The sequence below is a fragment of the Falco punctatus genome, assembly GCF_963210335.1.
Source record: "Falco punctatus genome assembly, chromosome: 1".
NCBI lineage: Eukaryota > Metazoa > Chordata > Aves > Falconiformes > Falconidae > Falco > Falco punctatus.
Window position 1 is genome coordinate 101,688,285 of NC_137580.1, and position 18,788 is coordinate 101,707,072.

Consider the following 18,788-nt stretch of genomic DNA (forward strand, 5'->3'; position numbering starts at 1 on the left):
GTGTTTATGCCCCATTTCCAGTGGCAGCCTCGATACCTGCGTGTTTTTGGGGATGCTGACGTCCAGGACGTGGTGCCTGAGCCTCGGCGAGATGCTGCAGCCATTCAGGTAGATTGCAGCTCCAGGTTGCAGTGAAAGTTTGATCTGGGGATGCTAAACTGTTTTTCTGAGATTGAGAATAACCAAGTGAAATATTTTGACACTTTCAATTGGAATATGTTGGGGGGGGGCGTTTCCATTAGATGAAAAATGTAGTTATTTTGACACTTTGTTGCAATTTGCAGAGAAAAAAAAACAAGCGTAAGAATAGCAGATGGAAGGATGGAAATTTCCATTTTTTTTAAACAGACATAGTAGTTACGAGACTCACTTAACAGTTCACTCAAGGACGTGCTATTTGCAGCTTTTAGATCATTCAGTTTGTACTTTGCTGCCCAAACCTGCAATTAAGTGAATGAGATGACTTGCAAGATTTCGGGTGGTGGTATTTCTTCTCTTATCATACTGATGAAAATAACCATATAGGACTCTGATTGTAATTACTGGGCACTTAGGGTGTGGTAGTTACAGTGTAATTACAAAGTTTATTATGGTGATATTTATACCCTGTGAAATAACCTGAAACCATCTGCCGCGCCCGAGGGTAGCTACTGGGCACCGATGGCTCAAGCTGATTTTATTTCCCTGAGAACCGCAAATCATTGTTATTCAGGAAGCAAAACAAAAATAATGATGGTTGCCTCTAGTTACCAGTCAGAGGGAAATAATCTGTAAATAAACCTGCTACTGAACACTGTGAAGGGATGAGCTGGGGCAGGGAGCACAAGGCTTGCCCTGGGCAGGCAGCAGAGCGGCGCGGCGTTTGAAGGGAAGGGCTGGAGCGGGCGTGCTGGCAGCGGGTGGGTGAGCATGCCTTTGCTGAATGCCGATGGAGAGGGTTAATGACTTGCTGGGCTGGGTGGCAGGTCCAACTCTGACAGCGGTCCTGCTTGTGCCCTTCAGAAAGGTAATGAAAAAAAAAATCATCCTTTTCCCTGATTCTTCCTTTCTTTCGTCCCAGAGGAGAGTGGGGGTAACCGGATCCGTACTAGGGAAGCTGGAAGGTGCGGCTGTTAAATGGGAGGAAAGAGGGGGAATGAGTTAAAAGCAACCTGGCCCCATGCGCAGCTTCTGAATGCTCAAATGACTCTGAGAAGTGAGTGCTGTGCTCTCAGTTCCACAGAACATGAATCCTCACCTGGGGAAAAGCATCAGGCTGAACTTCCCTGAGAAATGTGCCACCAGACCCAGCTCACCATGCCTGCCTTGGCCCCGCTGGCTCTCAGGCAAGGGCCCTTCTGCTCCCAAGCCCAGTGCTCCTTCCTCCTTGCTGGCCTTTTGCAAGGCTGTTGTAACCTTTCTCTTCACATTCCTGGGCAGCACTTGGCCCAGTGATGCTGGGAGATGACCTGAGCACCCAACCAAGCAGAGCTGCCTAGTCCTGTGGTCTCACTGCTCCCTGTGAGTAAAAGATGCTGCAGATGGGAGATGTGCTGTGTTGTGATGAAGTTTTGATGCTTTTTGTCCCAGCAATTCTTTCCAGCCTTGTATCGTTTGGGAATTAATGTTGTGGCCACTCCCTCTTTGAGATCGTTAATGAACATGTTAGTTAGGATGGGGCCTGATGCTGATCCCTTCTCTCCCTTCGTTGATTTGAATGATGGTCAGCGTTAAGCATCAGGTATGGTCCATCTGACAAAGTCTTTTTCTCTGCAGCAGCATTACTTGCAGGTACTGTATGAATTAATTCTGGGAGTGGGATGGCTCAGTGCTGCTAATAGTCACTGGCTGTCGGGTGAGCACGTTGATGCTGAAATCAGCTTGTAGAACGGAGCAGCATCGCTGCTCCCACGGTCTGGAGAAACTGAGACACAGAGAAGAGCACTCAGGTCCTAGCCTGGGCTCCCTGTGAAGAAGTGATGTTTCCTGAGGCTCAGGCCAGCACCATCACCAGCAAAACAAACTACTTTCTGCTCTCTAAATCTTTCTGTGTTTTCTCTTCTTTTTTCCCTTTAATCCTCTAATATAGTTCTGTTTCAACTGCCTACGTTTGAAAGAAGATACTATATGGTGGAAAAGGGAATAAATATTAGTGTTTGCTAACCCAAGGAAGGTGTCATCAGGTATATGTGCTTGGCTGGGTGCAGAGGCTCTGCTGCCATGCAGGCTGGGTGAGGGGAAGGGCAGCTGCTGGGACGGCATCACAGGGGCACCCGCTCCCCTCCGATCTTTACTCTTCCTTTCAAAGACAAAGCAGGGCTTTGCTTTTCTCAATCAGGGTAAAACATCCCTATGCAGAGCAGCTTCCAGCTGAAATGGAGGAGGTCTCAAAGTTTCTCCCAAGCCCCAGAAATGTCTTTATTGAGAGATTTACGTGATGGACCACGTCCGCTCCCAGTTCTGAGCCAGGAGCATCAGTTGCCATGGCGACTTCTTTAGGAGAGTCATATGGGGAAAGTGCTGATGTATTTTTAGCTTTGGGTAGTGAAATTTAACAGCTGGAAATAAAGCTGAGGGCCAACCAGGGTGCCACAGGTTCATGGACCACTATTTGGGACTGGCTTTTCGATAGTGTTTTCAGGGAGAGCTGGTGGGGCTGCATTTTGAGAAGGATGCTCAGGCCTGTGGCTCATACTTTGGGTGCTGTGCAGGACAGCATCCACAAGTACATCGGAGGAGAAAGGATCACTATAAAGCAAAGCTGATAAGCAGGTGGTGTTACATGTAAAGATAAAGAAGAGGCACTGACTGAGGTCGTAGCTGCTTCGTGTACGGTGTGTTCAACCTATAAATAGCTCTTCAAATATACCTCTGCACAAGTGGTATTTATAGAGTGATGAGTGAGAAAAGCTCCATTTGGTGTCAGGAGATGATGTGTGAAGGATGTTCCAGGTTTGGTCAAAAGTTCAAGTTTCGGAGCGGTATGGAATAGAGCTGGACCCCAAACGGGTGGGTTTCCTCCTCTGGTCGGTTGCAGTGCTGTTAAATGCACCTTCTGGAATCAGCATATCTGGAGAGGATCCTCACTAGGTGTTGGCATTCAGATATCCTACAGTGCAGCCCCTGTACAGACATGATTTGTTAATGTAATTTGGATCAGCCCAACTCACGTGTAAACTTCTCTGAAGGTAGAGTCATATTTTATTTTCTAAAATACTTTCTCAGCTCCCTGCAATATATTTAGTTCTTTCGTCTTCAGCTGTCAAAAGTTTATTTTAAAATTAATTGATTTTGATGTAATATTTACTGTGCTTTAGCTTTCAGCACAGCATATGAAAATAGATTTCACTACAGCTGGCAGTGTTTAATGGGATTTATTCCTACTCCAAAGGCTCTTTGCATTATGTACCAGTACGCCGAGTCGAGCTTGCTTTGAACAGCCTCACCATCATTTCATATCACCAAGCTTACACCAGCCTGACCTGGCAGGGAGACAAAGCGAAGCATTTAAGTTTAAAGAAGCCATAGTTGATGCATACCTGAACCCACACTGTAGGTGTTACAGATCTGGTCCAATATTCATTGGAATTAATAGGATCTTCCCTTTTTGCATCAGTGGGCTCTTTGGCTGGATTAAAAATTGATTGTATCTCATTATGATAACCAGAGCTGTGGTGAAGATGAAGCAGTAGGTCACAGAGGTGCCCTGGCCCTGGCACATCACCAGGGTATTACACACGGCAGAAAGCAGCACATGGAAATTGGAGCAGACTTCGCTAACGCACCGGTGCTGTCGAGGGAGGTGGTGAACTTTGATGTGAGGTGATTTAGATGCAGCCTTTGAGTTGTAAAGCTTTAAATAACCTGTTAGCAAAGACGTCACTAAGACCATTTCCTGGTGGGTTATGATGCTCCTGGCTCTTTCCCGGGAGGACCAAGGACCATCTGTTGCCTTTCATGTCACCCCACCACAGGTGCCTGGTGCCCCCCAACACTTGAGGAGCAGGGGGCAGAGGGGGGTGACACACTGGCAGCCCATGGCAGGACCGAGAATGTTTTCTTGTCTGAGGCTTAATGCCTGAACTACCTAGGGATGGCCAAACTTTTCCCATCTACTCTGTTTCCTGATAGAGAATAGAGTACTTTAATTAGTGCACTTTCATTTAGTGTTTTTTTACTTAGCGGTATGTGTGTGTGTGTGTGTGTGTGTGTGTGTTTCCCCCCAAAAAACCCTGTTGAGTTTTCCTTCCCACTTCTCCAATGAAACACTTTCTCATGAAGATTAAACTCCTCTGAGCAAAGTTGCAGCGGGCCCCAGCATGCTGGTTTTTCATATACCCTCATTCCCAAAGGGAGATGATAAAGCATCCTGTGTTTGCCTCTCCGCAGCACGGGGCGAAGGATGTTTAACCAGACATAGGAAATCAGCATCCTTCTCTCCCCACCTCCACCCAAATCCTTTCAAGTGAACAGGCTCCCAGCTGGCTGAAACTTTTAAAATTTCTCTGGCACCTGCCACAGCCGGATCTGGGAAGCTTGGTGGTGGGGCTTCAAGCTGAGAGGTCTGTGAGGAGCGTGGAACGTGTCGAGCCGTCGGGCTGGTGAATGCGCGGGGTCCCTCGGCGTGCTGCAGAGTGGAGGGCTGGTAAAGGCTGGAGGGGGATACGCCAGAATTAAATAACAAAACAGTCAGATGTCAGAAGCCGAGCCAGCTGAGGAAGAATGATGGAAGTGATTTCTTTGATGCCGTCAGTGTTTTTATTGATCTGGTGCTGTTTATTGCTGTAAAACAGTTATAAATTAGAGAAAAGCTGTGAAGAGGAATGAGAGATGGAAATTGTCCGGGTAGGGTTTAAAAGATCTACATCTGTATTTATCAGGCAAGGGAGAACATGCACATGCAGGCTTTGGCTGCAGAGCTCTGCACCCTGACGAGGAGGCAGTCAGCACCCAGCTGATCCTGTCCACGTAGTTTGCCTGAAGAAAGTTAGAACTCGGTCTCCTTGTGTGACACAAAGTAAATCTGCCTTGCAGACATACTGAGGGGCTTGGAGAAGGGCTGCTGGGGAAGCCCCTGGGGCTGACGTTTGCTGCGCAGCCGTATGCAGGGAGACTTTCCTGTAGATCAGGATGGTTCACCCACAGCAGCCCAGGGAGGATGCTGCAGAAAGGAATGGAGTTCAGTGTGTAGTGAATAAATAATTTTGCAACGATACTTAGCACAGAAAATCAGCAGCATGAGTGTGGATGTCATTGTATGTATCTAACTGCATACGGAGGTGTGCATGCATGACTGCGCACGCACAAATACTCACATGTGTATGAATGTATCATGATTGCACTGACTTGAAATGATCAAATATGCATTGTTAGCATTAAAAAAGGCAATATATGCTGCTTCTGTGTGCCATATGTGCAGATATATTGACCAGGGAGTCCTCCACCATAACAACTCCTCTCTTTTTCCCTCTCATTTACAGAAATCCGTGAAGCTTTCCGGGTGCTCGACAGGGATGGGAATGGCTTTATATCCAAGCAGGAGCTGGGCATGGCAATGCGGTCCTTGGGATATATGCCCAGTGAGGTGGAGCTGGCAATTATCATGCAACGCCTTGACATGGATGGTAAGTCCTTACAGTTGGTTCTTCTCCGTTACTGGTGGAAGGGGGCTTTCCCAGTGCATTGCAGCCCATGTTTTTGCCTCAAATAATTTATGGTCACCAAGAAGGTCTGGAAAGGAAACTGTGGAATCTTGCCTTTCAGCACAGCAAGGAAAGGGCAGACAACAGTGAGCTGTCAACCTCCTCTAGATAAACTTGTTTCTCAGGTGACCCATGCAAGGGATATGGAGCATCTTTTATTTGGCCAACTGGTACAGCTGGGGGAAGACAGATCAGCTCTTGCAACCTTTCTCTGCAAGGTTGCAAACAGCCTTTTGCAAGACTGTTGTAACCTTTCTCTTTGCATTCCTGGGCAGCACCTGGCCCAGTGATGCTGGGAGATGACCTGAGCACCCAACCAAGCAGAGCTGCCTGGTCCTGTGGTCTCACTGCTCCCTGTGAGTAAAAGATGCTGCAGATGGGAGATGTGCTGTGTTGTGCTGAAGTTTTGATGTTTTTTGAAGAAGTTTAGAAGGGTGGAATAATTTTGAGCAAAGTCCTGCTGTGAGAGCTCATCAAACAATTACTAAAAGGTAATAAAAGAAACAGAACCCACCATTAATGGTAAGAGAGAAATGCAGCATCAGGATGCTGGAGCCAGAGAAGACTGTTTAACTGCTGCAAAGCTACAATCAGAGCTGATCACAATGAGCGGGTTGTCTTTACAATGTCCTTGGTCAGAGCAGGAAGGGAGACTTTCCTGATGCCTGAAATGCACAGGGAAGCTGTGGTGCAGATCCAACCTTCTCCCACCCTTCTGCAGGCGGCCGCAGCAGGGTGGAAACACTGTGCAAAGTTAGATGAAATCATGCCAAACCAGAGGGCTGGATGCAGCCCTGGTCTGAAGCAGAATGCTTGGCAAGCCAGTGTGAGGCCAGCATCCTTGGGGAGATGCAGAGCTGAAAGCAGAGACCATGGGAGATGGTGACAGTGGGAGTGAAGCCCCCTTACCTCCCTGGGATATCCGAGCCGCATGCCCCCCTGAGATGCACAGTACAGCTGCATTCAGCAGGCCAGGGGAAGTGGGGAAGAGGCTGTCAGCCTGCTCGAGGGTGCTCAGCACCTCCATTAGACAGGGAGACAGCGTAGTGCAAAACCTGGCAGAGAGAGAAGATCAGTTGTTGAAATGATCTCATTCCTAAAAGAAAAGAAAAGAAAAAAAAATCCATCACTTTGAAAAGCATTTTCTCCAAAAATTATTGTTTGCACCTTGTTATGTTCTGCTGGCCTTTCCTAGCAGACCAGGTGATTTCTCTTTAGGTTTTGCAAAAGCCAGACTCAGCATTGTGCCAATTCATAGGGTCTTTTACTGAAACTCTGCACTTTTTTGGAAAAAGAGTGCTGTGGACTTGGCTTCCAGTTTTGATTCATCTCCAGTTATTCCCTGACTCTTGGTCTCACAGACGCGAGAGTTTGGCACCCTTTCGTATACACTCCTAGTGCACAGGGACCTGTAATCGGAGAGGTGGAGTTAAAATGTAGAGTAATGGGCTGCAGATGGAAGGTGTTAAATTCCTGTTTGAAACTTTTCAGAAAGCTCAATGTGTTCTCCGGAGAGATGAGAGGTGATCTTCCATCTCTTCCATCTCAACAGTTCCAACAGCTCCAAAGATATAGTCTGGTTGTACTGGGTGTTTTTATTGTTCTCATGTCTCAGCTGTTGTTGCAGTATTTTGAGCAGAGGGTATGGGGTCTGGACACAAGACTGTGCTATATGAAGGTCAAATGGGCCATACATTAAAAAACAGATGGGGTAATGGGAAATTCCTTAGGCACTGAGCAAACAGAGGAATATTATGTGAAAGATTTGCCTTGCCTGCAAATTGAATTAATGCTATATGGCTTGAATTAATGTTACATGGCTTATGGCTACTTTTTCTCCGATGGATTGTCTTAATCTTTTTCTGGGCTTTAACTTGAAATATATAGTGAGAACCAGCAATAGCTTCCTCCTTCCTCTCCCACTGGGCATGGGCATCATTTGGTAGCAGAGCTTGAACCCAGTGAGCTCCCGGGGATGTCCCCTGCGCTCCCAGGCACAGCTTTACCCTCCTTCCCACATACTCCTGTGCAGGGTTGCCGAGTTTTTCCAAGGCTTTGGCTCAGCAGCAGGTGGGTGGGAGGCTCGGCTAGATGAAAGGTCACGTTCAAGGAGGGGTCCCCATGGTCAGGGAAGCCGGGGGGAGGTGGTAATCCTCCTGCGCATCTCCTGGCACCTGACATGAATTATGATGTGACAGTGGGTAGCGTAGCCAGACGTCCGTTCCTCCACACAAGGCTGCTGCCAGTGTCTGCTAATAATGAGCTAATAAAATTGGCAGTGGTTTATATTTAATCTGAACCAGCCTGAACAGACCTAGTGCAAACATGCAGTTTTCATCAGAAATTACCTTGGGAGTGCATTCGCGTTGCAGGACGGCAGAGTAGCCCTATCTGCCATGGCTTGTTTAACTGGGCTTCAAATAATGAACAACTGGAGCTGGATGGTTTTGATTGCAAACCCTGTTTTCCGTAGGGATACGGAGAGAGGCTCAGCCCTGTCTAGGTCAGACTGAGGAGACATTCGTGCTTCAGGAGCAGGATTGCTAGGTTGGACAAAATATGCTTTAAGAGGAGCATGTGCAATGTATGCTAGAGTGGTTTAGTGGCTGAGCAAAAGCTGTAATGACAAGAGCATTTCACACCTGTATGTCACCTTCTGCCACAAAGGATCTCACTGAGCTCAGTGAATAATGCAGGGATGAACCCCAGAGATGCCCAAGGACAGTTTCTGGAGCTGTGGTGAGATGCTGGTCAGCAGCACACAGGGAGCCCCCACATCAGAGCAGAAATAAGGGCGCATTTCATAATTCAGTACATTTGAAGGCAAAATGTATTTAGTTAGAAAATGCAGCTTGAACTTCAGTGAAAATGGCAATTGCACAGGTTGGATTTTACCCAAGAATTCTTCACAGGTGTCATATCGCTGTTAATGCCTCCATGGCTCTTGAGTGCTACCATCAGCCTTCCTTCACTGGCGACATGCCAGCAGCCCTGGCATTGGCAGGGTGGGAATGAATGCAGCAGGTGGGTTTGCCCACAGAGAATGTTCTGGGGTGATGCTGAGAATGCTCAAGAGCTTCCAAATGTCCTCCAGGGCTTGGAGCAGCAGGAGGGGACTCCTGCCTGTTTGGATCACAAGGATGCAGGTTGTCCCATCCGTGAAACCCATGGCACATGGAGAGGCTTGAATTACTTATCTGCTGGGTTTTGGTGCCATGGCACAGCAAAGCTGCTGCAGGGCTGGGGAAGAGGGAGAGAAGTTTAGCCAAGGAACAGTAAAAGGGGACCCCAGGATGGCTTGGGCCTGACAAACAGAGCAAGATGTATTTTCCTGTGTACAGACAAATGCTAACTCACAGCAAATCCTGTATTAAGAAGCATCAAAAAACAGCTTTCCATCCCCGGAGATGACTGCCAAATCTTCCCAAGAGGCTACCGCATAGCTGCACATTGACTTGGCTTTTTTTACCCCAACAGCTGAGGCAAGTTTAGGCCAGGAGATGTTTTGTGCCCGTGCTGGGACAGGGGATGAGTAGTGGGACCTGGCGGTGGCACATGGGAAGCCCTCAGCCTTGGCCATGCCTTGTCCTGAGGACACACCACAGCCCTGTGAAGGACCACATCCCAGCTACATTTGGCTCCTTAGCATGGCTTTACTCAATGCACTTATTTCTATTGAATATCTAATTCTTGCCAGTCCTCACGGAAGGAAGGTGAGCATCAGAGGCTGGAGTATCCACTGCATTTCCTACAAATGCCTTCTCAATCTTTTCCTCTAAGTCTTTTTGATGTTCTGCAAGGCGTGCTTCACGCAGGTGAAAAGGAACACAGCTACCACGGGGGGAAATATCACAGTTGGCATAAAGACTGAATTAGGGAGAAAAATGAGAATCTACTTGAAATATTTCATGGTCTCAAGAGAAATCTTATACATCATCAGAAACACCCTTTTATGAACTCCTGGAAGATGCTATGGCATTGCTGTGATAGGGGAGATGAAAGCACAAAGTAAAAGAGAAGGAGAAGGGATCTTCTGTGCAAAAATGCATCTTTTGGGGAAGGGAGGTGAGGAGGGGTGGTTCTGTCACATGTCAGAGAAGGAGATTCACGTTAGGCCAAAGGTTTGCTTACATCTTGATAGAAGTGGTGCGTGACTGTATGCCAGCAGAAGGTTGTTCAGTATAACTGGGCATCTGTCCAGTGTGCTGTGCCTTATAGGGACATACTGTTTGCTTTTGGTCTGGAGATAGAGGTCAACTCTTACCCTTAATTTATACCCTTGATTTACTTTATTCTTAGACATAGGTATTGCATAAACATAAACACTGCAGACTATGAGAGCTGCGTACATTTCTGCCTGCAATCTGGAGAATGACCTGAAATGTTCTGCCAGTATGTGGAAAGTAAAATATTTTATATATTTATGTACTGGAAAAGAAATTATTTGTAAATTCTTCCAATTGGCAGTAATGCTAATAAAAATGCAGAGAAATGGCACATGAAATGTGTTGCCTTATCTGGGATGCCTACTTTTTAAGCAGACTTTCGCAATAAAATAGATTAATGTGTGACTTAAGTGTCAAACTGTTTCGTTATAACGTAAGACACTTTTATCTGAGGAATAAAATAAGCACTCAGTGTACTAATTAGAGGAGCAGCTGGTTTCCAGTACCCTGGAAAAATAACTTCAGGCTAACACAAGAGGGGAAAAAAACACCAATGTGTCAAATTGTTTATTATAGTACTAATAGGAAATACTTTGACCAAGTGAAAGATAAGCTGGTTTCATCAGCAGACAAGTGAGCTACCTGTTACCTTTTATCACATTAATGTGGTGCATCTGCAGCAGTAGCGAAAATACAGCTATGACATCCTTATGAGAAATAAAAAACAGGGGAAAGAAATCCCAATTTAAAATTCTGCTTATTCCCAAGTGGCTTTGCAGGGCATGAGGGAACTGAAGGCAGGGGAGAGGGGGGGAGAGACAGTAAGCTATTCACGGTGAGCCTGGCAAAAAAAGATTTTGGTGACATGCAGCTCTCCCAGGTGGCCCTTCCAAGGTTCATCCAGTTGCAATTCTGCAGGTTTATTGTCTTACGCTTGATCTGCAGAAGTTGTGCTGCTCAGGTGCTGCCCCGTACAGCAAGACATCCACACACTCTCCGTGATCCCCTTTGCAAGGGCAATAAACAACAGGGACACAGCGGCGTGGCGTCAGACGATGGTGTCAGTACACTGTCTCCCTACCAGCCAGTTCTCCAGCCGCCGTGGCTGTCGGATCAGGGTTTTACGTGGATGATGCTTTGGTTTGCTTGCACTTGCTTCCCCATGTGAGGGAAGGGAAACCAGAGGTGGGTGCTCCGCTGGCTGGAGCACATACGCTGTGTCACAGGGATGGCAGCGACTGAAGGAGCTGGCCTGGGAGAGCTGGAGAGAGAATAAATCTCTTCTAAAAATTAAGTGCTGAGCTTTCCCCTGTGGCCTGCAGAAGGTGAGTTCCTTACTCTTTTAGATGTTGCATGGCTAAATGTTTGCTTCTGTCCCGACCAGTCTGTGCTGCTGCCCTGTGTGGGACAACAGTGGCATTCACAAGCTGAAAACATTTTCTCCCTTTTTTTTGTCTCTCCCTCTCCTTTGGTGTCACGTGTGTGTCCCCACTCCCTTTACTGCCATGGGTAATTCCTTGTGTTTCAACGTAAACTTGTGTAAAATAGCCCAGGCTGCAGGAGGCAAGCCAGCAACAGATTCTGTGTTTAAAATGCGAAGTTAATAGGAAAAGCACGAACAGGTTGTTGCAGACTTTGGGTTTGTCCTCTGTACTCAGAGGCCTCTGACTTTTATGTGTGAGAAATTATTTAGAAACATTTCAGCGTGGTTGTCTTTTAAAGTGCGTTGCTGAGCTGAGAAGCTTGGTCAGTGAGATGGATTTGATGAGACTTGTCTTTATTTATAGAGGCCACTTTCTTCGTGTCTGCTCTGATTTGTAAAATGGAGATTATCATATTATGTGCTCTCACTGCAAAGAATGAAGAGTAATTATTGTTGCTGGTGAAGCTAGTCAGATGTACAGCTCAGTACCAGGAAGAGGCTCATAACTGATATCAAATTCTGTCTTCAGTGCCGTGCCTGGATGGCTACGTGCAGCCGTGTTGATTAGACGGGACAAGAAGTGCAATTGCAGTTCCCTCCCTGCAGCCTGTCCACCCCGTGCTCCAACAGGGCAGAGTCCTCTGCAGAACACAGCACGCGACCTGTGATCCGTCTCATGCAGGCATGCCTTGTAATTTCTTTGCATCCTTGTTTAATTTTATTTTTTCCTTAAAATGCAATATTCCTGGTATTCTGATTTTGGTTTCACAGAATGCATATGCCACAGGCAGCACATCTATCCCTCTGTTTTAATAAGCCTGTGACTCGCTGGTTGTCTCAAAGTTGTGCCAAACTGTCTGATGGCTGCCACATGCACGCAGAGCTCTCCTGCTATTCCTGGGGAGCAAAAATAATTAAAGTCCTGGTTAGTCGGGACATGATTTTCCTCTTCTCGATCCATTTCACAAAGGGATCTACTGGTGGCAACTTGCAAGATGCGAGGGTTCTGTGAAGACCTACAAAATGAGCCCTGTTGTTTTTAGGTGCCAGGTGCCTTTGCAGAGGGAGATGATCCCAGGGGATGCGGGTTGGAGGGGATGGGGCGGTGGGGGGCTTGCAGTGGCCACGCTGGAGGGATACCACACTCCGCAGGCTCTGCACTGCCCTGCCTGCAGGACAGCTGGTCCCAGGGACGGTGACAGGGGCATCCTGCAGCTTCCCAGGGCAGGAGTGAAGCCAGCACACTGCTTGGCAGGTGTCTGATGGATTTTTTGTTTGTTTGTTTTACTGCAGTCACTGTTTTTGTTGGACTTGTCTTCTAGCCAAGCGCTAGCAGCATACTGCTTGTTCTAGTGCTTGTGGTGGAGCACGGGACACGCCACGCCGGGCGCCGCAGAGGCAGAGCCCCCGGTCCTCTTCAATCACTGTCTCGCATGTCAGCTCCTGGACAGGCTCCCCCTGGGCAAACATGGGCACTTAATAGATTTTTTTTATTATTATTATTTTTTTTAATAGGGAAGCAAACAAGTCCTCTGCAGCCATTTCCTCTTCCTTGCAAGATGAGCCAAAGGCTGTCAAAATGAGTAACTCTCAACATCCTTTTCTCGGTGTCGGATGGATGCACCTCCCGTTCTGTCTTTCTGGGCTCCGAGCCTTTCAGACCCCATGGAAATTTCCTCCTCCAGGATCATGTGTCTGTACAATTTGCTAATCTTTTATGTGTAGCTGTCATTGAGCCAGAGCAGCCAGCTCCGCACAGCCGCTCCTAAAACTGCAGAACATGGGGGTGCCCCTAAGGGACAGGCTGGGCTCCAGTGGAGATGTTTCACCCTTTCCTTCAGCTCCAGTGAAGTTTTTCCTCTAAATCTCTAAAGCTGTGGGATGTGTGGCAGAGCTGGTGAACAGTAGAAGAGTAGCTGACGGGTATGTCCCCACTTGTTCCCAAGGAGCAAGAGAAATGAGAAATTAAATTTTTTGCATATATGCCTTGTTAGAGAATATCAGAGAAGTTCTGCAGATGGCTCTGGGGCAGAAACTCCCAAAGGAATGAAACAGGAGTCTTTGGAAATAGAAGAAGCTTATTGTCACCCTTCTCCACCCTGGGGACTGGTTGCACGTTCTGTGCCTGTGCATCACCATGTAGGCAGGTGGGGGAGGTCTGGCACCCAGCTCTGCTGGCAGCCTCCTTTCTGGTAACCTTTGGGAAGGGGATGCTCTGTGCCTCAGTTTCCCCACTGCAAAAGAGCTGTGTCAGCATCGCAGTGGAGCGTTATCTCTTCATTTCAGCCAATTTCATGGATGTCTGTGATTAAAACTGTTCTCAAAGTTGAAAGTTTTATGAAAGACTTTCCCTAGCTGTCGTTGAAGTTATGGATTGAGGCTGTAATTAGGCAGAATGTCTCTGGGTCGTGCTGGGGAAAGGGTGAGGCTGGCAATCAGGCTGTTCTCCTCTGACCTTAAAATCTCTAAAAACTGAAATACTCGTCTGGGAAATATCTGTGGCTGGAGCTTTTCTGTGCACATCCTCTGCTTCACTTCAAGACACAACAGCAACAGCCTGCACCAGACTGTATTATTACTGCACAGGTTACTTTATGGGCACAATGACACAGACTGGGACAGAGTCACTGCAGCTAGCTATTAAGAGAATAAAAATAAACAGAAGTGTTGTGTGCGCCTGGGACCCAAGCTGCAAAAGACTAGCTCATTAACTTTAAATATATCACCTAGCTGCACTCTGGAGGTCAAACTCGAGGAAAAAAAAGCATGAATACTTAGCAGTCTACACACAGCAGCTCCTTGTCTCTGTTTAAATGTGTGCCTCATTTTAGTGCCATGACAAGAAACTTTTAAGGAGGAGGGGGAACCCGATTATCCTGAGACTGGCCAGGGAAAAGGGTTATTTAGGAAGCAGTCAGGCCGGATTAGCCAGGTGCCTAGCTTAAAGCACAAGGCTCTGGAAACCAGGTGTAAGTCTCTGTTCTGCCCTTGGGTGTAGGCAATACAATCCATGCACATTTCCCCCCTCTCTTTTCCTCTCCTGCTCTGTCTTTCTCCAGCCCGATGAATATTTAATTACATCCTCCAAGGGAGCTGCTCCGGTGGGAGACTTTTGGACAGACAGCGGTCGACTGAAGGCTGAGGGTCAGGGCTCTCCCATGGGTTGGAGGGTGAGATGCGTTCACACTGCTGCTCCTCTGAGCATTTAATTATTTCTTCAAAGGAGAAGAGCTCTGACAGGAGACTTTGCAAGAGCCCACACACAGCCTGCTATTACCTGAGACATGGGGATTTGCCATCCCAGCTCAGCCCGATCCCCCTCTCCTCTTCCAGATGCTGTGTGGGTTGGGGGTGGTCTGCTGCACTCTCCCTGCCTGGCATCCAACCTGGGCAAACCACTGACAGTGGATCTTGTGGGGTGAGGGCAAATGTACCAGCAGAAAGGCAGGATGAGGCTCAGGCTGGGTGTAAGAGTGCAGCTGGAGGTATCTCGTGCTGCGGTTGCAATCCTTGGTGCCCTGACAAGGTGACTGCAGAGCTCTGCCTGCCCTCAAACGCTTGCATCTTTCCTGCTTAATATCCTCCAGCAAATACAGCCTTCCCTTCTCCCCTTTGGTAAAGTCAAGGGGGCTGAGGGAAGATGAAATCCTTGGGCTGGAGATGAAAGCCCATCAGCCTAGAGAGAGGGCTGTGATTTTCTGTGCTCAGCTCTTATACACCAGTGCAGCGCCTCACCTCCAGCAAGAGCGACTTGATAGCAGTTTGAAACTTCTTTGGCCCAGGGATCTGGGAGCAGAGTCCCAATATGAATGAATTGGTGGTGCTGAAGGCAAATAGCTTAGAGAGAAAATCCCCGTTCAAAAGTGCTGGAGGCTCCTTTGGTTCCCCCCAACATGCATGTCCAACCCAGGGTTTGCTCCCTGGGAGTGCAGTGGTGGTTCTACAGTCTATACACTGAGTCATTAGTGCTTTTCCTTTTCCTACATCCCTTTGGTTTATTTAGAAGACCTAATGGACATTTTTCAGAGGTGCAGACACCCCTTCCTTGGGGCAGTCAGGTCCCAAGCAAATTTCCTTGGGCTGCAGTGTATGGGAGAGCTGGAAAGAGCTTGGTTTCTCAGGTCCACGTTGCTCTTAGCTGCTGCTCCGTCATCTCGGTGTGCAGGTGGTAGCCATGATGTGGGGCCCAGTGATTCCCTGCTGTAGCTCTGCGGAGCTGAATGGTGGCAGCCAAACCGAGCTCACAGCATGGCAAACTGATGCTGGGGGTCTTCAACGTGAAATGACCCCCAAGGTCTTTCTTCCCTCAGTGAGTGAACAGTGTGTGTGTTGACTTTGACGGGTCCAGGACCCCTTTGCTGGCTGTGCATGGTGTTTGGACACTGGAAAGGTTGCCAGAGGTCCCAAAGATGTTGCTGGGTGCCCTCAGCATCCTCTTTCTGTGATGGAGCAATGAGCCAGGCTCACACGATCGCTCCGGGTCTGTTGACAGTGCATCTACTTGCCATTCCTTTTTATTATCACATTTGCCTGGGTTTTGTCAGAACTGAGACAGTGTCTTGCAAGGAGCAAACCTTTGTGGGTATCTGGAAGCACTTAGCACCCAGCCAATGCTAACAGACTAGTAATGATAAGCAGATCTGATCTGACTCTGATGATGTGGCCAGCAATGTTCTGAGTCATAGTTTTAGTCATGCGAGGTTCAGCCACATGATTGCTAACCCCCTTCTGACTCCTTGACATTAATGCCAGGATTGAGAGGAAAAATTATGGGGGACAAAAATGTTAGGGCATAACCGTAAGTAAATAAATAAATGTTTCAGGTGGTTTAAAACCAGGGGTTAAGCTCAGCTCTGGTGTTTTGTTAAGATCACCCACAGAAGCAGTGACCGTCCCTTGGCTGATAGGTGGTCTCTTGGGGATGGGGTGTCATCTGGGCCGCATCCTGCCTGGAGCCCCTCTGGCCCTCACCCACCGTGCCACCTGCAGGTCTTCCCCTGCCCCAGCTGACCTGCACCACCATGCCTCGAGGTTTCCCTGACCTCCCAGTTTGTAAATAAGCTATTGCAATGTGTGAGTGCCTTCACCAGTCAGGGACTGGTGGGTTGAGTTTGTTGGATTAATAAACCCCATCTGCATTTGTAACTGGTGGGAGCCGGGAGAAGAGAACCACTGTGATCATTGCTGGTCAGGGAGCACAGCCCGCTCCATCCTGGCTGTAGCTTTTCGCCTGCTTGTGCCCCGTCTGCCCTTAGGAGGTTGTTTTCCTTCAGTGTGTTGAGTTCTTGCTGAAGCAGTTAAAGTGAGCTTGGAGGCAGAAGGTGGGGGCAGGATGTGAACACTGCACACATTATAAATTGGCCAGGGAGATGGCGAGGGACTGGGGGCTGTGATGGCTGCTGACAGCGGTGTGTTCAGGGCTTGCTGGATGGCTCATGGAAAGGAGCAAGGAAGGTGAGAGCAGCGTAGACAGCACGCATGCTCCAGCATGCACCGCTTCCTCCCATCCCTTAAACCCAACTACAATTCATTTCTGAATACGCCGCACGTTGCTTGCTCTGAACGTGAACCACTGTCAGGCGAGGAGCACATCTGCAGGCACAGCGGAGCCGAAGCCGGGGACGAGTGCGGTGTTTGCCTCCAGTGCAGCTCCTCAAACAGATGCTTGATGTGTGCATCGCACATCAGCTTGTAGCACTGTGTACGTGACTGTGGCGGGGAGGAGGAGGCGGAGGAAGGCATCTTTTGACTGTACGCAACACATATCTCAAGCCAAGTGCTCCCAGGACCTGATGGGTGGTCTGGGTGCTTGTAGATCCTACAGGCGATGTGGCTGTTGGGCACTGCCTGGTTACACCCTGGCTGTGGAGAGCAAGCCCATGCACGTTCACCCTGCCACCATGCAGAATTGCACTGGGTGCATCTTGGAGCCTCTGTATTGTTTTTTATAATATTCCTCTCCTGGGTGTTGAATACTGTAAAAGGAGTTTTCAGCCAAAACTCTGAGTTCTCTTTCCTGATATTATGATGCTTCAGTCTCCTGAGATCCTGATGGCAGGAAGATTTGTTTTCTGCAGCTTAAAATGAATGTTAAAAGGGATATTTCTATCAGCAAAATGTTTTGGGGTCTTGTTTCCTTGCTAGTTAACAGTTTTAATTGAAAAAGCAGTCAATAAGGGGATAATGCATTTTGTAATGGCATTTTTCTTCTGAGGTTGTGGAAAATGCTATAATTATGCAGATAATTAAACCCTGTGAAGTTAGTTATGATCCCTGGCAAAGGCACAAGGAAGTCATGAGCCAGGGTTTGCCCAGAGTCTTGTTCTGAGTCAGACACAGAGCCCAGGAGTCCTGGCACCCTCTTTCTCATGAGTCATGTGTCTCTCATATGTCCTGCGTCTCCTCTGTGGATGAAATGACATTGTAGAAATCAGATTGAATAACTCAATATTTTGGGGTTGCGTATGGATAGACCAAATATATGCACGGGTAGGTGCTAGAACCTCTTTAAAATGCAAATTGTTTTCTTGCTAATCTGGCTAATTTCTTTAACCCTATTTGCATCATCGTGCATGGTCTTGTTCCTGCCTTTCCCTTGAAGTGATGTACCACAATGCAGATCGCCCCGAATCCACTGTCACCTTGCATTACCTTCCCCAACATGATCCAGCGTGCTGTGACTGATACAATCCGACTTGATGTCATAAACTGATGCCTCCCGTGGGGGAGAAGAAACACATTTTCTTGTAGCCCATAAATGTTTCACAAAAATGGCTTTGCAAGTGATGGGGTGCCCACCCCTTTCCTTTTCTGCTTAATAAGCTGTCCCAGAAATGAGCTCCGTTCTGCAAGTGCTCAGCCCACTCCAGCCCTGCAAAGCCTTTCAGCATGTGCTGAGCCCTGAAGATGTCAGCAACTTTAGCAGCTGGATGGGGTCTTCTTGCACGTTACAGGATCAAAGCTACTATGGACCCCTGCTGGGTTCCCTTTCAGAGCCCCCGTCACTGGCTCACCCCTAGGATATTCACTCTTGTCTTCCTGAAATTATGAGCAGAGCGTAGTGAATAGAGATCACTGTTCTGGCAAACAAGCGTTTTGACTCTGCTTATTTTCACATTGTGTTTCTGCGAAGATAAGGACATGGAGAGATTTCAATCATTGGTGCATATGCTTAGATCAAGCATATGAAATATAATAAAAAGGACAGATAGCAGCAGCATGCAGTGCATGTGGTAAAGCTGTCACACGGGGCTGCTGCAGGTACTGCAGTCAATAGTGACAGTTTAATAGTAGCCCTTGCATTGATCTGCTTTAGTCTGATGGTTTTAGACACTTCTTGTACCTAATAATTTAGCAACAGCAACTACCTGGAGCGGTGGATGCAGTCAGTTCCAACTGAATTTGAATGAAAAACAACCAAAAGCTCTTAACAGTTGCTGGTTCTGTTTCCAGACATGAGGGAGGGCTAATATATCCATCCACCCATATCAATTGGCCCAGTAATGTGTTGAAGGGTAT

General features: G+C 47.7%; 1 protein-coding gene across 5 annotated transcripts in view; it reads left to right on the forward strand.

Annotated features, from left to right (window-relative positions):
• CALN1 (calneuron 1) overlaps nucleotides 1-18,788 on the forward strand; it is a 158,725-nt gene that overhangs the window by 82,285 nt on the left and 57,652 nt on the right. For all 5 annotated transcript variants that reach the window (XM_080398869.1, XM_080398868.1, XM_080398872.1 and 2 more), the window contains one exon: nucleotides 5,460-5,603. In XM_080398869.1, coding sequence (XP_080254995.1) covers nucleotides 5,460-5,603 — 144 coding nt within the window. The remainder of the gene's footprint in view (nucleotides 1-5,459; nucleotides 5,604-18,788) is intronic.